At 39.3% G+C, this 18,556-nt stretch overlaps 1 protein-coding gene across 1 annotated transcript in view; it reads left to right on the forward strand.

Moving 5' to 3' along the window:
* ANGPT1 (angiopoietin 1) overlaps positions 1-18,556 on the forward strand; it is a gene marked incomplete at its 3' end in the record, with an annotated part of 112,364 nt that overhangs the window by 50,656 nt on the left and 43,152 nt on the right. The window contains exons 2-3 of the mRNA XM_010080581.1: positions 11,521-11,676; positions 14,427-14,548. Of these exons, the coding sequence (XP_010078883.1) occupies positions 11,521-11,676; positions 14,427-14,548 (278 nt within the window). The remainder of the gene's footprint in view (positions 1-11,520; positions 11,677-14,426; positions 14,549-18,556) is intronic.

Genomic DNA, 18,556 nt, shown 5'->3' on the forward strand with positions numbered 1-18,556 from the left:
GTTGGCTTTGGAAACCAATTTTCACCTGTTCTGGAGCTGAAAGTCAAAAAAGAAAAGTGTAAGAGTGAGGGGTGCAGTCCTGGCCAGACTGAGGTGAGCCGCAAAACCTCCACTGCCTTTGACAGGTCACGGTGCCTGATTGCATCTAACCTTTCTGTGTCATCCTTGTAGAGCATCATACAGGTTTTTTTCCACAGATAAATCCGTATGTGTCCTAACCCTGTGTTATTTGACCTCATGGAAATGAAATCACAGCGTTTCCTGAATGTAAAGCGTTGGATACAGATGAGACAGGGGTGTCCCAACGGGGAATGAGGGTTTCCTGGCCTGTTACCCCACAGCTCTCCTGTATGGCTCTGGTGGCTCTGGTGCTCTGGTCTCACCCCATCCGATCAGAGCTTCAGGCATGACATAGGGTTAATGCTGTTTCCATGGGCATCAGTACTGGGGATGGAAAACCTGTGTCCTGAAAAAGTGAACACCTATCCCAGAACATTATTCCTGGCTTTTTCAAGGCATGATATTTAGGTTTCCTGTGCTCTGGGCACAGGGGTTTGCCGGTGGGGCTGGGGTTCAGATGTGCCTGACAGTAACTCATACCGCTTCCTTGGGTCCTCTGGGAGCAACAGGTATGAGCATGACAGGAGTCACAGTCACAGCACCCTTTCAGTGCCTGACAAGACGTTTCATCTGTTTTCAGTACTGCAGAAATTGCCATGCTATAATGTTCTGACTACAGGGCATGAATGTTATTGCCGGCTAATGGGCAGAATGTATAACCATTAACGTGATTGCAACCTATGTCTCAGCAAAACAGCTGCCAAACTTTCCTAAGGATTCATGAACACTTTATTCTCTACCATTATGGTACAAAGTGTGATAGATGTGAGCATTATTGATGTCAAGTCTTCTTTCGATGGAATAGTTGTAGTCATAAGAAATGTTCCCCTAATTCTGATATGTTCTGCACATGTGGTTAAACTAATGACCTGAAAGGCTGCATTTATGTACAGCAACTACAAAGTCAGTACAACAGATATTTTTGTTACCCCTGAGGGAGAACAGTACCACATGGCTATCGTTATGAAAATGAGATTGAACTAAAATCCCAAATCTGAATACTTGAAAGTTTAGGAATATCTGTATTTGATTTCGAGCCCTGGTCATCTCTGATGCTGAAGAGTTACAGCATATTTTAAAAGCCTGGGATACTTTCCTTTTATTTAATAGTCCTGTTATTCTGATATGTTGGTTTATTCAATGTCTTTTTGATTACGTTGTAAATGCTTCTGAGTTATTACAAAACCACCCTTCTGAATGTGGTTTTACTTGGCAAGAAAACATTAGTCTTATTGTTACCCATGACCGACTTGGGATTTATTGTAAAATTAAAAGTATTGTAGAAGGAAGATCAAGAAAGCAAAATTAATGATAAATGCTAAGAATTCATACAGATCTAAGTGAAGGATGGACTTGAAATAACTGGTGTGTCTCATTTTGACTCATCGCTCTGTGTTTGAGCTACATTAATCATGCCAAAAGGACTGACACTTCACGTTTGTGAACCATGCAGGTCTGTCAGGGCCAAGGGCCAGTACATGTTCCTGGATTACAAATCGGAAATGACTGTGATTGTTATCCCTTTGGGCACAGGGACGCTGTGTGGAAATTTGCAAACAAAAGTAGCAACTGAATCAGGGAGAGAGTCAGTCTGCCAGACACCCACCGCCCCGCTGGGAATGCAAGAGCAGCCACGGGTGCCAGGAAGCCTGGGGGCTCAGTTCGCTGATTGCTGGGAAGATACACATACTTAGGTTGTCCAAAGGATACATCCAAACCGTTCCTTACTGTTAAAAAAATAAGTAAAACCACTCCGCTTTTAGTATAGTTCTTTGAATCTGTATTGAGCATGCATGAATCTTAAACCATTTGTGTCTAATTTTTAACTTGGTTGTTAAGCATAACATTTGCAAATACATGTCCGGTGGCTTCTGTTTTCCCTTGTAAAACCAGGTATATTTTCAAATTGCAGCATACAAACTGCGTATCTCTTTGTCTAGCAATCCCTTTCTCTCCTCTCTTCCTCCGTCTATCATTGGCTCCACCCATTGTTCCACATGAATGCTTATGCACACGCACGATGGGTTATGCTTATGTGAATTTGTTTGCCCTATCTTTGTTAATAACAGCAATAAGAACCGTGCATCAACCAGAGAAAGAGAAACTACTGACAATGAGTTACCAGATACGAAGTTGAAGGCTGAAACCTTCCCCACTTTAGCTCACGATTTTATGACTTGAAATGGAATGCCTCAAAATAACATTGACTTCCAGGAAGAGCTGTAATTGTGATAAACTGAAGTAGGAGGGAACAGTCTTGCCAGGTCCTCAAAAAAAAAAAAACCAAACAAACAAACAAAAAAACAAAACAAAAAAAACACAACAACAACAAAAAAACCCCAAACAAAAAGAGAGGAAAAATGCTGCTCCCAAAGCAAGGCATTATGAGGGAGACACTTCCATCATTCCTTTTGTCTCCTCTTTACAGTGACTTCAGTGAAGGAATATCTCCAAAAGACTTAAATTTTCAGATTTTCCCTAAATTTAAATGTTTGGACCAGTTTTAATATACAGAATTAGGGCAAAATAAGAGATTTTCAACCCAATTTTCTTGTTGCTACTACTGAGTTTGTGCTCAGTGTTAAATACAGATCAACCTGGTTCTGCTCCTCATGGTGGTGACTCCAGTGTGGTCGTTCCTTTAGCAGCTAATGGAAATGATAATTCTTATTCCCAGTACACGAGCTCTCCAGAGGAACCTGCAGTTTTACATTTCTCACTCAGAGGCTGCAGCATTCAAGAAGTAAACTCAGGGCAAGGAACTGATCCCCATAATCCCATCCTGAATCTCACCCCAATAACTGTGGATGAAGGAGATTGCATTCACACACGTTTAGCACACTAAAGGAAACCTGTGGTCGCTCCCTTTCAAAATCCCCAGATGAGTTCAAAGAAAAGAGGGACCAGAATTGTCTTTATATGCTTTGGCTGCTCTCATATTTCCTATGAAAAAGGTCTTGTCTTTCTATACAATTATTAAAGCCATAACAGGATACATATCTAGAACGATGCCGTTTCAGACAAACCAAGGGACTTTCATCTTACTGAGTTTCACAGTCTTTCCTGCACGCTAAAATGAGTACCTGATATCTCATTACAGAGTTTAGTGAACTTCGATCTTTACATTGCTGCTTCTAAAGCAGGGATTTTATAGTCTATTTAGTGGAATGAATTAGTCTTTAATTTATATATACATAGATGTACGTGCTTGTGCAAATATGTATAGGTACACTGAGCCAGTGACAGTTTCCACCTGAAATTTTCATGCATGTTTCTCATTTTCATAATTATTGGAAGGAATTATTTGGCAACATTTTTATTTCCATACTTTAATTCACTGTTTGCCATGTATTCAATCAATTAGTTCCACCAGCACACGAAGAAACCAAATTCTCTGGGGTTGCACATATTTTGGCAGGATCATCTTCCCACTATGCAGATTTTGACGTTCATTATAATGCTGAGAATTATAGGTATCTCTGGAGGCACGTAGAGATTAATGGCTATATATAGGATGTCAGGAATGGAAAGAAAAGGCGTTAGAGTTTGTACTAGTAGTCAACTTTTTTATAGTGCTGTGGGAAACTGAAATTCTTAGTTTACTGCTACAGATATTTCTGGAAATTTCATTTATTTGTGCCTTAAAATTATAAAGTGATTCCAGCAGAGTTGTATCAATATAATTTTTTAATGTTTGTATTAAAATTCAGGTAAACAATGTCATGTACTCCAGACAGCTATTATTAAACTGCTTGTGCCCAGATTATTGTCATAAAAGTCAAGTACCATAAATATAGTCAAACTTTATAGGACACAAATGAATATTTCTATCTACCTACATTTGTAACCTATAATTTAAGGCAGTTATTATGTACACACTCTTGTAAATCCATGCACATAAATACTGGCTGTGAGAATATATAAGCCCCTTTCTAGATATTAATTGCTGATAGAGTGAAATAGTTCCGCAGATTTCAGAGCTTTGTTTCTCTGGGTTTGGAGGGGAATGGATTTTACAGCACATAGAGGCTTTCTATATATTTACTTATATCTTTGCTATATGAGGTACCAATGCACAAGAACACCAGTCTTCAGTATACACTGGAACCACAGTGTTGAAGCCAAATGCTGAACACAACACATAAAGCAAAATAAATAATATCTGCCACCATTAGGAGGAGAAAAGAAGAGGTGTATTGATTAAAATATTCTCATTCTGTGTAGTATAGGTAGGGTTCCTTTAAACATTTTTCACTGAATAAGACATGCTGAGGTGAGGGATCTCATCTTGGCTGCTCAGGAGCTCTAGCTTGTCAAAGGCTTCACGGAGAGTCAGAGTCACTCAAGCAGACCATGAACCCTACTGTGACTGCAGGTATCTTCTGGTTCTAGTTTTCCCTGTGTTTTGAGGTAGAGTTAGCTGCATAAACACTGATCATGGCCACAAAGATCCTTGGCCCCACACTTCATCTGTTTTGGACAAGGCAAAACCCTGCCATGGCTCAGTCCTTACCAGGTGCCTGTGAAATGTCATGGGCATAACGGAGGAGTAGGTAACAGGATTCACATTTGCAGTAATGCTGGAACTGTAGGAAGCCTGAATTACTATTCCCTGTCACCCAGCAAATGATAGGAATCACTTTCGGTTTTCCTCACCACGAAGTTATTTATACGGAGGATGTGAATACACAATGCATAGCTCATGAGCTCTGCTGAGTGTTTTAAGACTGGTGGAATGCAAGGAGTGGATGTTTTGTGGATCTCTCTGGGTAAAAGGTAAAAATAAGCAGTTGCCTGGAACATTGGGAAGGTGTTTGATGGCCCGGGGGATCTTCTACTCCTGCAGCCCCATATGCTATGAAATTGCAGTACTTTCAGGGGTGTCAGTGCATCTTAACATCTCATTTATGCTTTAAAAAAAATCCCAAATTAAGACTTTAGGTTATTGGCAATCATCATCATAATATAAGGTCCTGGGTCTTCAGCTGACTTCGAGATTTTATATCAGGCACTGATGAAAGGCAGAAGGGTAATCTCCAACGAAAGATAAAGAGTAATAAAAAAGATTTGTGATTTCTTCATCAGAGAGGACCTCAGATAGAGAACCTAAGAGCTGAAGGCAGAGTTCATGGCAAGAAGGCACTACAGAAAGAAGAAACTTGTGCAAAGACAAGAACATAACGCAGCTGAGTCTTAATTTCACAGCCTTTATTGGAAAAGTGATTTCATACACAGAGTACCAATAATGCGCTCATATGTCACAGTGATGAGTGTAAGAAATCAAGCAGAATTAAAAATAAATTAAACATTATAGTACCTCCTATAACACAAATAAAAAAAATATATGTAGACTCCAAACTGTACTACAGCTTCCCAGGTTTATTGAAAGTTTAGCTATAAGCTGGCAGTGCAATATAGCAGTTAGAACTATTTATACAGTTTAAGGCTACATTTTTCAAGAACTGTATGTAAGGTAGTTAGGAGATACTTCGGTGGAACTAGTTTTCATTGTAAGTCGTATGTCCATCTTCAGGAATGGTCCATAAGGTGTCTAAATACTCTTTTACACAGAAGTTGTTCCAAAATCAGTCATTCTGAAAAGTACTCATCACCAAAAGTATCTTTGACAAAGAAAATTAATTAGTTGCACACTTTAATAGAAAAATATTTTTGTAAAAGTCCCCCCAGATGTTAATTTGTTTAGGGTAAGATAGCAGATGTTGCTTTTCCTATAATTATGCCTTCCCCTTCAGTGTATATTAGGGGTGGTTCACATTTGCAGTCAACTGTATAACCATAAAATAATTTAGTTTATAGGATTAAGTGGTTTGGAAAGCTAGATCAAGAAAGAAAAATACAGTTGACATTGTAATAAAATTTGTGAGGTTAACATCAAACTGGATAATTCTTTGAACCAGAAATATTGCTAATCAGAGGAAAATAAGACCATACTGTTCGGATTTACTTGTTATAAGTAGCTACCTTATGGGACTATTTATTTACTGTTGATATGATTCTCCATTGTGCTACTTGTTGACTTTATTAAGCCTTAAGGTTAAAAAACCGCAAGAGATCTAATATTCATGCAAAAGTCATTGAAATTGACTCTCAAAGCATTTTGTACGATTTTTTAATAGCTAATTAATAGATTTCCTTCACACAGATTTTTGGGTTTTAGTCTAGAAGCAGGCAAGTTTTTTGGAGTGATACAAAACTTTGAAAACAAATGGGAAAGGTTTCTTGAAGATGCCTCACTAAAAAGCTCAGATTGAGTTACCTGGCCAGCACAATCAACACACGGCCTAAATCAACATACTGTCTTTGGTATGCCAGATGCTTCCCAAGGAACTGAAGTTTCTTGCTCCCCAAAATTACCCATACGTATATGACTTTCCTAATTTTACTATTTGGTCTATACAGAACAGTTCCTCTTGATTATATTACTAAGTGTGGGTGTTTTTTTTAATTTCTTGTGGTTTTAATTTCTTTAATTTAATTTCTTGTGGAGACTCCTCTTTTTTATTGACTTCCTTCTAAAAGTTTCATTAGGAGATGAGTTTTCCAAATCTCTTCTCAGCCCAATGGAGATTTTACTGTAGAGTTTGATTTCAAATATTGAGTCTGTGAGCTTAGCTCTGGAGTAATGGAAAACCTGAGAAGAGTGAAAAAATAGAACCAGAAAGAACCATAAATACCATATAATCTGCTTGATCTTTACCTAAAATATTATTTCAGGACCCCCAGTGATGGAGTTTTCACACTTCTCCCACAGAATCCCTATCACTAAAACTAAGAGGTGTATGTTCTTGCTGTCTCAAGGCTCAAAGTCTGGGTATATTGCATTAAAAGAAAAAAAAAAAAACCCAAACACCAAAGAAAAAACAAAACAAAGAAACCCACAACAAAACAAACCCAACAAAACCAAACAACCCCACCAGAGTTTCTGTAGCCAGCTTTCCTCAAAAATGTTAGTTTGCTTCCACATAGAGTTGCTGGATTATTTTTCTGGTTCCTTTTGGAACTGAAATCGGCAAATATTCATATACATTTGATAACCAATGATTTCTCTGCAAAAGCTTCGTATACTCCATATTCTGACAGGCTTTTCTGTGAGTGCAGTTTGCTTGGTGATAAATTCCTTCTTAATAATAATAAATTCCCTTCTGCTTCTGCAAAAGTCAAAGGAATTGTGTGGCATTCTGTATCTTTCACCTTCTTAAAGCTTATTCCCACTAAGGCTGTTTGTGTCTTTATAAAATGCCAATTGCATCGACTGTCTCTGTTATACCTGCCTCTCCAGGGCAATCTGTCAGTGTGCGGCGTTATGACCCTCCCTCATGCCGGAAAATAAAGAACTGACCTTTTGTCTGTTGTGGTGGTATGTTACCCCTAGTACATCTTCAGCTGTGCAAAGCAGACACACCAAACAGCTCTTACAAAAACTATCACTGGTGCATTGCCTTTCTATCCCTGTTACAAATGATGTGCAATGCACGGCTAACGGTAGGACAGGGCGACCAGCCTGTTATTTTAACTTGCATTCTTGTTCTAAGGCACTGACTGTATGAACACTTAATGTCCTCTGGATATCACAGCAGTCCTTACCATGTGATTATATGAGACCAACATTACTTGATCAAAGTAAAAGAAAAAGGTCTTGGTCTTATTTTATTTATGAGCCATCTGCCACAACCCATTAGCGTTTACTCGGGCCCTCAGTTACAGTTTCCATTCTAATAGTTCCATTAGTGTTTGGGTGGTTTCTATGAAGATTATTCAATAAACATTGTCCAGAAAAAGCTAGATACTTTTAAGGCATAATCCTCTGGAATGTTTATTAAACAATAACCCTGAACCTTCTGACAGTTTTATTTCTGAGAACGTTATAATGTTGTTATGCATCCCACCAGTCATTCTGCATTACTGAAAACTCCCGTGCAAAGCAATGAGCCTTACCAAAAGCAGATGCAGCCAAATTAATAACAGGGACATCAATGCACTATAGAAAGCCATAGAGTGAGAGGGGTGGGACGAGGGGAAAAGAATGCAGAAAAGAATTGTTCCATTTTTGCAACAGAATGTAACTGAAATAAGAATAATGATATAAGGATTTGAAAATCCAAATGTAAAAAGCAGATCACCTGAAAATAATATTGCATTATGCATTATATATTTACTGCAGAGTATATTCAATGCAGAGTCTCTGGACAATTTGAATTCAACTTAATTACAGGATGAAGAGGTTCTAAAAAATAACTTAAACCCAAAAATGTTCTTGCATTGACTTCTGTGAATAGGTTTCTGCATGTCACGTTTTCTGTGAGGCCACCCTTCAACGGTCCTTTTATCACCTGTTAAATGGATGCTGTTCCTCTAGCTACAAAGAAAGCTCAGGCTAAGGTTCAGTACACTTAACACAAAGCCCCCAAAGAAGGGAAGGCTTCAGATAAAACCCAGTGCTTGGCCATAACGAACCTGGTAGACGTTGGTAATAAAAACAACAGGTGAAATCTCAGCCTACTGAATGAATGGGAATTGTGCCATGGATTTTAGCAGGACCAGTATTGCAACCAATAAATCTACCAAGCAAACTAAAAGTGGGTGAAGGGAGGAAGGGGAATTAACACAACAGAGCCTCTACATTATTTCAGTCCTTCTTCTGCCCTCCTCTGCCTGCGTGAATAGCTCCTGGTACTCCTGAGATGTGCTCACAGAAACCATCGTGGAGGTGGACTGAGTACCAAATATTTCCAAACGCTTTTAATGAGTAATTCTGAAACAGGAAAATCAGCTTTGTTGTTCTAATGAGTCAGTCTCAGACTCAACCAGAGGCTGTTTTAGGGGTGAGTAACCAAGGGCAATTGCCCAAGACCAGATACCATGGGGAGTGTGTTCACTACCACAATTAAAAGTACAAGTTATCCAATATGCCTCAATCTCTGCCTCTCTTCTTATTGGTCAAAACCTGCTGCAGGTCCACGCAGATGCAGTTAGATCTTTCAAATGCGATCTTTTCTGTAATGTGAGTAAAATAACAGGAAAAAAAATTAGAAATTTATTTGTCTTTCTGTCTTTTTGTACTTATACCCCTATCTGTATTTCTTTTTACTGATGTGTGAAAAAGCCAGTTTTCTGATTTCTGATGTGTGTTAAGTGGAGCCACCATATTTTTTGTGCAGGTTTTCCCAGGCATCTGTTACACACATGGCCCATGTACAGCAAGGCAGTTTCAGAAAGCTGTGAACTTTCAACACAAATCGAGCACTGTACTGCCACACCACAGACACGTTATCTGGAAACAAAAAACAGGGGATGTGAGGAAATGTGTGTGTTGGTATCCCATCACGGGCTGTAGCACGACTTGAGAGCCCTGTGTTCCGTTAGGATGTGAAAGCTGTGGGGTAAATTTGAACTTCTTGTTTAGGTGTTTCAGTATCTGGACCAGAAAGTGGAGAAAGACAGCCACCCAGCTTGTGGGCCTCTTTCATAGGGTTTGTTTGCATCAAAGGGATAGTTTGGAAAAAAAAAATTACTGGTTAGAAAACAACAAGAAACTAAGGATGGCTAAAAAATACATTATCTGATGCAAAAGAGATATACAGGCAAAATACTTCTGAGCATAAAAGCATGGTGTAGAAATGTGATGGATCTGTAAAATCTCCCTTGAACTAGCTTAATATCTGTAACATTTATCTCATAGTAATAAACTAAAACAGAGTACACTGGAAGTGGAAAATGGTGACATGCAGTGCAGACATTGTTTAGCAATACACAGTTTTCCTTGGAAATCTCATTTCAATATCTATCAGAGTATTCAACAGTAAATTTCTCCACCACCCAAACCACTCTGCACGTTTCCAGTCCAGGGTGGTCACCTGGCAATTCAAGCAAACTTTGGTTTTGTTGGAAATTCTAGGACATCCACTTTGGTTTTGACCATTGTGGGTATGAAGTACTTCTCCAAATAAACAAACCACCAACAACTGTTTTATACAGAAAATATTTTACATTGAGGCAGTGTTCTTTCTCTGTAAAAATGTTTTTAAAACTAGTTGGAGGTGCACATAAATGATCAAATTTCTAATAAACCTTGTGAGCTCAGCTGATGTAGCTTATCAGAACATCTAGCAGTAGTTACCCCTAAGCACAGGTATGTTTATAGATAAGATGAAAGCAGTGTTTATTAATCAGACTTTATATCTGACTCCTGTTCCTTTCTTCAGTCTTTAAGTCAACTCCATCTGGTTCTTAGTATTCAGTTGTGCAGCTTACCTTTCACAATGAAACATGCTTACTGCTGCAGAAGCAGGTCCAACGTGATTAAAATTATTAGGTAAAACAGTGATTGCTTAAGTCTGGAACCAGGTAACCATAAAAAACACGATCATCCACAAAATGAAAGGGAGGACCAAATCTTCACTGGGTGTAAGTTGGCTGGACTCCAGCTGATTTCGGTGGAATGTATTGAAGACAATGTTCTGGGCCAGCTTTCTTTATGATAATACATTATGGACCACATCAAGCAAGATGCCAGAACAATGCCTGTATAAGTAAGAAAAAAATCTCACTGCATTTTAGACTAGTCCTGGGTTTATGGTCTGTTGCGGCAGGGCAAGGACCTAAGTAGCTAGAAGGGAATGACCCTGCCTACATTAACTAAAACAAACTGAGACAAACGCCCCTCTCTCTCAGTTGCCCAGTTTATTTCGAGGGTCCTAATTCAAATTCTGTTCAACAGACTGCAAATATAAGCCAACCAATACCACAACAAAAGCAAAAGAGCAAAAGAGCTTTCTACATTTTTTGGTCTACAACTTCATTCTTGTATGGCCACGACGGTGTCTCCATGCCTTTACCAGTGTTTGGTCACAGCTAAACCAAGCTGCCTTCATCGATGGGTTGGTGAAAATCTTTGTGGGGATCTAACCCAGTAAAAAAACATATTGCTGAATGACTGTGAGACAGAAACGATCCAGGGGAGGCAGGATATGGTAGGATCTCTTCCAGGAAGGGCTCACGTGTAAGTTATGACGTACAAGTAGGACCCAGTGTTTTGCTGGGGTGTGCTTTGTGCTTTTAGGGGTTCATTTGGGAGCTGCCATGACATCTCTACCACAAACGCCCACTGCAACCTCAACACAGTTGGAGTCAGACAGGGCTTGCTCCAGCTCATGTCAGCAGGCCATGATACTTGGAAAAACATTGGGACTCTGTGACTGGAGGGGGCTACCTGGACAGTCAGGTCCCTACCCCTACCCCGAGTATCAACTGACACTTGGGCTCCCCCTGAAAAAGTTGAAATTTTCCCTTTTGGTGAGAATGTCAGCTATGCACCCTTATTGTCACCAGGCTGCCTAAATGGGTGAAAATACCACAGCTCCGACCTTTTCTCTTTTCCAGCTTGAGAACTACATTGTGGAAAACATGAAATCGGAGATGGTGCAGCTGCAGCAGAACGCCGTGCAGAACCACACGGCCACCATGCTGGAGATCGGGACCAGCCTCCTCAGCCAGACAGCGGAGCAGACGAGGAAACTCACGGACGTTGAAACCCAGGTATGTTCCCAGAGCGCCTTTCTCACAGCTGTGAATTGCGGAGCACATTTCCCCCCATCCTCTTTCTTTTCTAACGTGTCACCACACAAAAGATTTCGATGCGGGGTTTCAGGAAACACATGCGCTCTGTTCGTTGGTACCAGTAGTGGTGACGACTGACCCCTGTTATGTGTCTTTCTTCTGATTTCATTTGCTCAGTCTCTTCAGCTCTGTGTGTGTAAGGCACGCAGGACTGCCCAGGAAACTAAATCAGCGACTGACTTCAAACAAACAGCCCAGCTGAAAACTGTGAATGATACAAGTGTCAAGCTAAACAGTGTGTTTCAGGCTGAAACAAAGCCTTTGATTTCCGTTGTCGTTTGCCTCTTTACCATTACAAGAAAGTTTGTTTATTTTCTGCAAGATGTTTCCAGCTATTTGAAAAGTAGTGCATGTCTGCAGAGAGGGACAAACATCAGCTCCTTTATAAAACACGGTGTACTTGCTATTGCTGTAAAATTGTATAACACCGCTTGAATTTACAGAGCCATCTCCACATGATTCCTAGCATTAAAGTCACTTTTGTGATTGAAGTGACAAGAGTATCACTGTCAGAACACAGAGTGCAACTTCAAACTGTGCTTGCTGCAAAGACACCTGCTACCTTTTTGCCTTTTGAATTCTTTGGTCAGTTTAAGATGCATATTTTTTTTCCATGTCTTTGTTAACTTCCTATTGATCTTTGCAGCATGTGGTGTATTACCACCTGCACTGCATTCCCTGTGCATTCAGAACAGGGGAATTGAGGTGCTGCATTTGCCTGGCTTGCTCTAGGAGCTTATGTACTTCTTGAAAGTTCATATTTTCTGTTCTAAAGTCATTACTCACATTTACAATATCATTACCAAGTTATTATGAAATTGCATTAGAGTACACTGAGAAACAACAGTAATTATGAAAGACAGATACTCTGTCTTACACAGGTTCCCTCTACCTTTTTTTCCTACACCTCAGTTAGTAGACCAACATCCACTCACAAACGTTGTGATCTCAACTGACCAGTTTCTAAAACATAGTATACTGACCTATGAAAACATTGGGGAAAATCTTTAATTCAGTATCAACAGAATATCTAAATGGAAACATAAGACATGAAGACCTACAGACTCTAGTATCATATGTTAAACAAAGAAACAGGAGGTGTAGGAACTCTTCATATATCCCAGAATACCCACCCAGGTTTAGGTGTTGACTACTCATTCAGTTTCCTGTGAAAAGAGACTGCTCTTGGCAGGGATGGAGGCAGCCAGCTGCGTGGAGGGAGGTCTGTAGGACACAAGGGAGGAGAAGGGCAGACCAGGATCTCACACCTTTAGTAAGAAGCACTCATACCAGAATAAGGAGGAGTCTGAAGGACTGAAGGGAGAGCCTCCATCTCCTTAAAATCTCACTGACTCCTCCCAATCCTTGATCCATCCAAAATCCCACTGATTCCCTTTAGGCTTTCTTCTCCACCTGAACCTCCATTGATATTTTTTAGGCTGCTCCACAGGTGTATCCTTTCTGGAAATCTGTTGGTGCTTTCCTGTCTTCTTACCCCTCACCAACCTGGGTAATACACATTCAATTTCTGCCAGATCCCTCTGAAACTGTGATGATGCCTCCTGGCACTTCCAAATGATCCATCTTGAACAGTATAACAGCGGCATACTGATCATTTCCAGTTTTCTTTACTCCTGTATCCTTAAAAAAGGACAGCTCAGGTTGCTCTGTGAATGTCAACAATTCTAAACAAAAATAAGGCACTGGATTGAGCTTGAGAGACATTCTTTTTCTTTGTGTTCTGTAACAAATTCATATCGGGCATGCATAAGAAAATATTACCGTCCAATCCTATGATGATACTGATACATGCCCTTCCAAGAAAGGTCTGATAGGGTCCGTGTTAAAGAGGCATCGTCTTCAGTTCCAGAAGTGATTGCATCTCAGTGGTTGCGTGCACACATACCTACAAAAACTATTTACACACACCCCTCCAGACTCTGTAATGAACGACAATATCCCCAAAAACTAACCAACATTAATTATTATTATTGCTTTCATTCTTGAAATCATTCTATTATTTCCCCTTTTGAACTATTTTTTTGTTAAAATTTATTCTCTTTCATCTAGTTAAAAGGCTTCTCTCCATTTGGTGTACTTAGTAAAACTTGTGCTATTAATACAAACCACCACAGAAGTGAAAGACAATTGCATAGAGCAAGGTTTGGGATCACAGCATTCATCTTACAAATCTGTGTAAGAGTGTAAGTAGTGACAACATAAGCAGACACCAGACTTCTGCCAACACCGCAAAAGAGAACTCGGGGAAAGCTGAAGTAGGAGCTCTGTTTACAAACCAGCGGATGTAACACTTTGGCTTCGGTCCAAGTACTCTCACACTCTTCTGGTTTAAGTGTGCTTTGTAGAAATGCATGTTCAAGGCATGTCTCTTGTTCTTTCCACAGAAATTAAGCTTATTTGGCAGTTACCTTTCCTTTCTCTGCTGGTGTAGTGTCATTCTACAGCCAACAGGGTGCCAGCACATCAGCTGGTACCTATCAGCCTGGCTTGATTGAGTTCATTCACACCAGCTGAGTTGCTGAGGTTCAAAAGGGATTTAGAAACAATTTGTGATGAATCATCAAATCAGAATGAAGTGGTTGTATTATACTGGTGTAACAACATAACCAGGACAATATAAACATTAATGTTTTTAATTTATCCTTAAGGTGCTAAATCAAACATCTAGACTTGAAATCCAGCTACTGGAAAATTCACTGTCTACATACAAGCTAGAGAAACAACTGCTACAACAGACACATGAGATCCTGAAAATCCATGAAAAAAACAGGTAAGGGTGGGTAGTTGGTCTCTTTCTTACATTTTCTCTGTTCATCACAAAGAGGTCTGTGCACACTTTGTTCTAAGCAACTGATGAAATGGAAGAAGCAAATATGGTAGGTGGAAAGTGTGGGTAACATTTATGAAAAAGCTAAAAGAGCTAGATGTGAGCTTATGCTGTGTTAGCTCCTGTATGATAAATGTAAGTTAATTTTTACCCTTTTTCCTGTATACTGTAAGTTTACATCTCGGTTTGCTTCATGGCAACTTAGTCATATGACCGTGATTCCTGATACTGAAAAACATAGAGATAACATGTATGAGCACTTTCAAATAGAAAAATATTCATAATAAATTATGAAATTTTCCCCTACCTTAAAAGTGGGTAAGAAACAGAAAATCTTCAGTAGTTCATCTTTCTAATCTTAATGGATCCAAAGATCTAACATGTAGCAGGATCTCTCTCTCCTTTTGGGCTCAATTTTATATCACGTATCTGGAACCATAATAATATACATAATAATAATATAAGATACATAATAATATAATTATAAACATTTGGGTTTTATGTTGAAATAGAAGAAAAAGCTGTTTAGCAGCACATAACCTTTTAAGCAGTAAAGCAAGTCAAAAGAAGTTCCAGTGTTGTCCCTTTCTGCGCTAGGCAGTCCCTGTGTGGGACACAGGGGCTCAGCACCTGAAGTCACCAGATCTAGCAGATTTAGAGCACATGTGGTGGGGTGACCCTGTCTGGCTGCCAGACACTCACACAGCTTCTCTCTTGCTCCTCCTCGTCAACAGGACAGAGGGAGAAAATGTGATGAAAAAGCTTGTGGGCAAGATACAGACAGGGAGATGACTTACCAGTTACTGTCATGGGCAAGCCAGCCTTATTTATTGCCAGTTAATAACAGCGTAGGAGAGTGAGAAATAAAAATAAAACCAAAAAGACGTTTCTTTCCTACTTCCCCTTCTTCCCAGGCTCAACCTCACTCTTGACCCTCCTGCATCCCCCCTCCAGCAGTGCAGGGGTATGAGCGATGGGGGTTGTGGTCAGGTCACAGCACTTTGCCTCTCCCTCTCCCTCATGCTCTTTCTCTTCTCCAGCATGGCTCTTTAGTGAGGCAGATACTGAAGCGTCCTGCACAAGCTTTAGTGGACTGTTTAAATTGCATCCAGACAGTCTGCCAAAAACAGAAGCATGACTTTGGTGCTCCTGGACGGGGATCAGCAACTGAGGTGGAAAGACCTCGCCCAGGGTTATACGTAAGGAAGACCAACCCCACAATGGACAGGGAGCTGCTGGGGAAAGAAGGCAAAGAACCGGATAATGAAAAAAAGTAGCAAATGCTGTTGCAAAGAAATGTGTTTGCCAAATGTGTCTAGCTGTGAAGCTGGTCAAATAACATACTATACCATTATTGCTACTGGTTATGAAAACCAATTTAATATATTTAGTCTAACAGCTGTTTATAACCAAAAATTCCAGCATGTGTTATTACATTGAAAACTCTTGAACTTCACAGATTTCCCTTGACCAATTGGAAATATGATTAGTGTGGGATTAGCTTTGACTTCAGCCATCCCCAAATTGAGTAATTCACCTGAACTGTGTATGTGGGCTCTCCCTGTAACCCCTGGAGAGAGTAGGTATGTGTAGGAGGCAGTTCATTCTGCATATTTTACAAACCTATTTCAATTTGGGATTAACCCAAGCATTAGTTAAGTATATAAATACTTGCATTTTCATCTGCTGCCATCTGGTTAACAAGAAGACTTTATTGGCTGCTCAAGAGACTTGAGTCTTGTGTATTTAACAGTCTGAATTTATTTATTCATCTTAGCAACGTGTCAGGGTGTAAAGCCTTCGTGTCAGTAAACAGATAAGTTTTACTGAAGTTGACCTTTGACTTGGCTGACATTATGATGAAACGGTCTGTGACATGACAAAAGGGTCTGCCTTGTTTTTTTGGAAGAAAAAGTGGGGTACATGAAAAAGTACATTTTATACACAATTGTTTCTCTCAGAAGTATAGTTGTATGCAGATAAATGAAAAAGCACATGGAGTTTCATCTTATAAGGAAGCAAGAACCTGGCATGGTGGGTTACTCTCTCCTTGGGAGTGCTAAAAGTAGGGACAGGGCAGCAATCAATTGTCTGTGCCAGGCTGACTATGGGGCAACTCTTGGTCATCTCAGCAGATACGAGGTTTCTGGACATGCTGATGATTTTAGCTTGCTTAACTTTAAACAGTACTTACGGATTACACATCAGGCTACATTCAGCAGTTGTTTGCGGTTAAAATGTCTTCATCCCTCTCCATATCACTTTCACGTAAATAAAACAGATAAAACTCGTTTTATCTGCATTGACTACATGGCCATAAGCTTTTTGGAAAGGGCCTTTATTTTGCAGTAGGTGTACAGTACAGTGTAGGAACTATTATCAATGGGGAAATCATTAAAACACATTGTATACTATAGACAGATCATTTCTTCCTCTGTGCTAAAATTTCCTCTATATAAAATAAAAATCATGATCTTAACTTTCAAAGAACTGGATTTTGAATGAAAGTAACGCAAGATCTTATAGTAAAAACTGATCGTGGATGTACAACAGTGACTTGCATATTATCCTTAAATAAAATAAACACTGCGTATCAACAGGGGACCAGCGCGTGTTCCTTTAGACTAGAAATATATCTATTCTTGGCCTTTCTCTTTACTTCCTGCCTCTGCTGGGAAGAATGGCCATTTTTTTTACTTTTCATCCCACTGAAGTGAAAGATATTCCATGGCATAAGTAGAGTCACATTTGCCCCAGAATCATGTTTCTATTGAGTGCTCTCATGCCATAAATAATTCAGTTTTGTATGTTCCCACCCACTATAATGTAAATGGTGGTTTCTTCCATTGCCATTTTTTCTCCCACAAGAGCTTTCTAAAAACTATTTTGATTTATTCTTGAAAGATTTTCCTGCTCAAGTGTCTTTGAGTCCCCTTTTTTTTCCCAGAGTGTACCAGCTGCATTTAACTTATTGTGTGACATTTTTTTCAATATGCAAGTGTGACAATGACTTTTTGTTTACTTGAATGAAACAAATGAGGAAAAATATAATGGAATTCTGGATCTTCCAGCAATAAATAGTGGAAGTGAAATTTAAACTTAAAATCCAGCTTGAATTTTCAGACAATCCAACTAGATTAACACATTCAGTACAAGAGGTGGTGTATCCTACGAAAGGTGAGGACTGAAGAATGATTCTTGGATTTCCTTCTCACTATGTGAAAGATGAGGAAACACAATATATCTATTTGCAGGTTTCACATATACTAAAAAATACACCCAGATTTTGCACTTCACTTTTGTGATTCCAATGGATTTATCTTGTCACTGGTATAAAAAACAGGCCTACTGGTGCTAAGTGAGCAGTTACTTTAGTAGCCTTGAGAAATACGGGGACACACATTTTATATCTATTTAAACTGATCAGACAATATCAGACCAACAAAGTAAGCATGAGTGGTCAGCACCTAACAATACCAGGAAAATTTCACTCATGTAAAAGCAAGTACAAAGAAGCTGTCTCAATGAGAAAATACCATTCTTGCACTCAAAAGTAAGCATTTAAATCCTCTACCTGTTTGTCTTCTCATACATACATAACACAAGAAAACCACATTTATATGGCCAAAGAATTTTTATTCTAGGGTGATGTTACTTGTCTTTATTTATTGAATAGCTCAAAAAAGTAAATGTTTTTATCTGTATCTTTAATAAATCCAGATTTTTTTAAAGATTATTGAAGTGCAAAAGATGTCCATCTCCAAGATCTGGTCTATATCCTGTTTCACATGTCTAAACTGAGGCCTCCGAAAACAAAGATTAAAAAATAAAATAGTCTGAAACTGCCATGGTCTGGAATGGATTAGTGAATAGACTACCTACCTTATAAGGCAGATTGTCTAAACCAGACTTTCCTTCCTCTCCAGAGAGCTACCAGAGTGCTTTCTATAT

This window comes from Pterocles gutturalis, unplaced genomic scaffold, assembly GCF_000699245.1.
Source record: "Pterocles gutturalis isolate BGI_N339 unplaced genomic scaffold, ASM69924v1 scaffold21784, whole genome shotgun sequence".
Lineage (NCBI taxonomy): Eukaryota > Metazoa > Chordata > Aves > Pterocliformes > Pteroclidae > Pterocles > Pterocles gutturalis.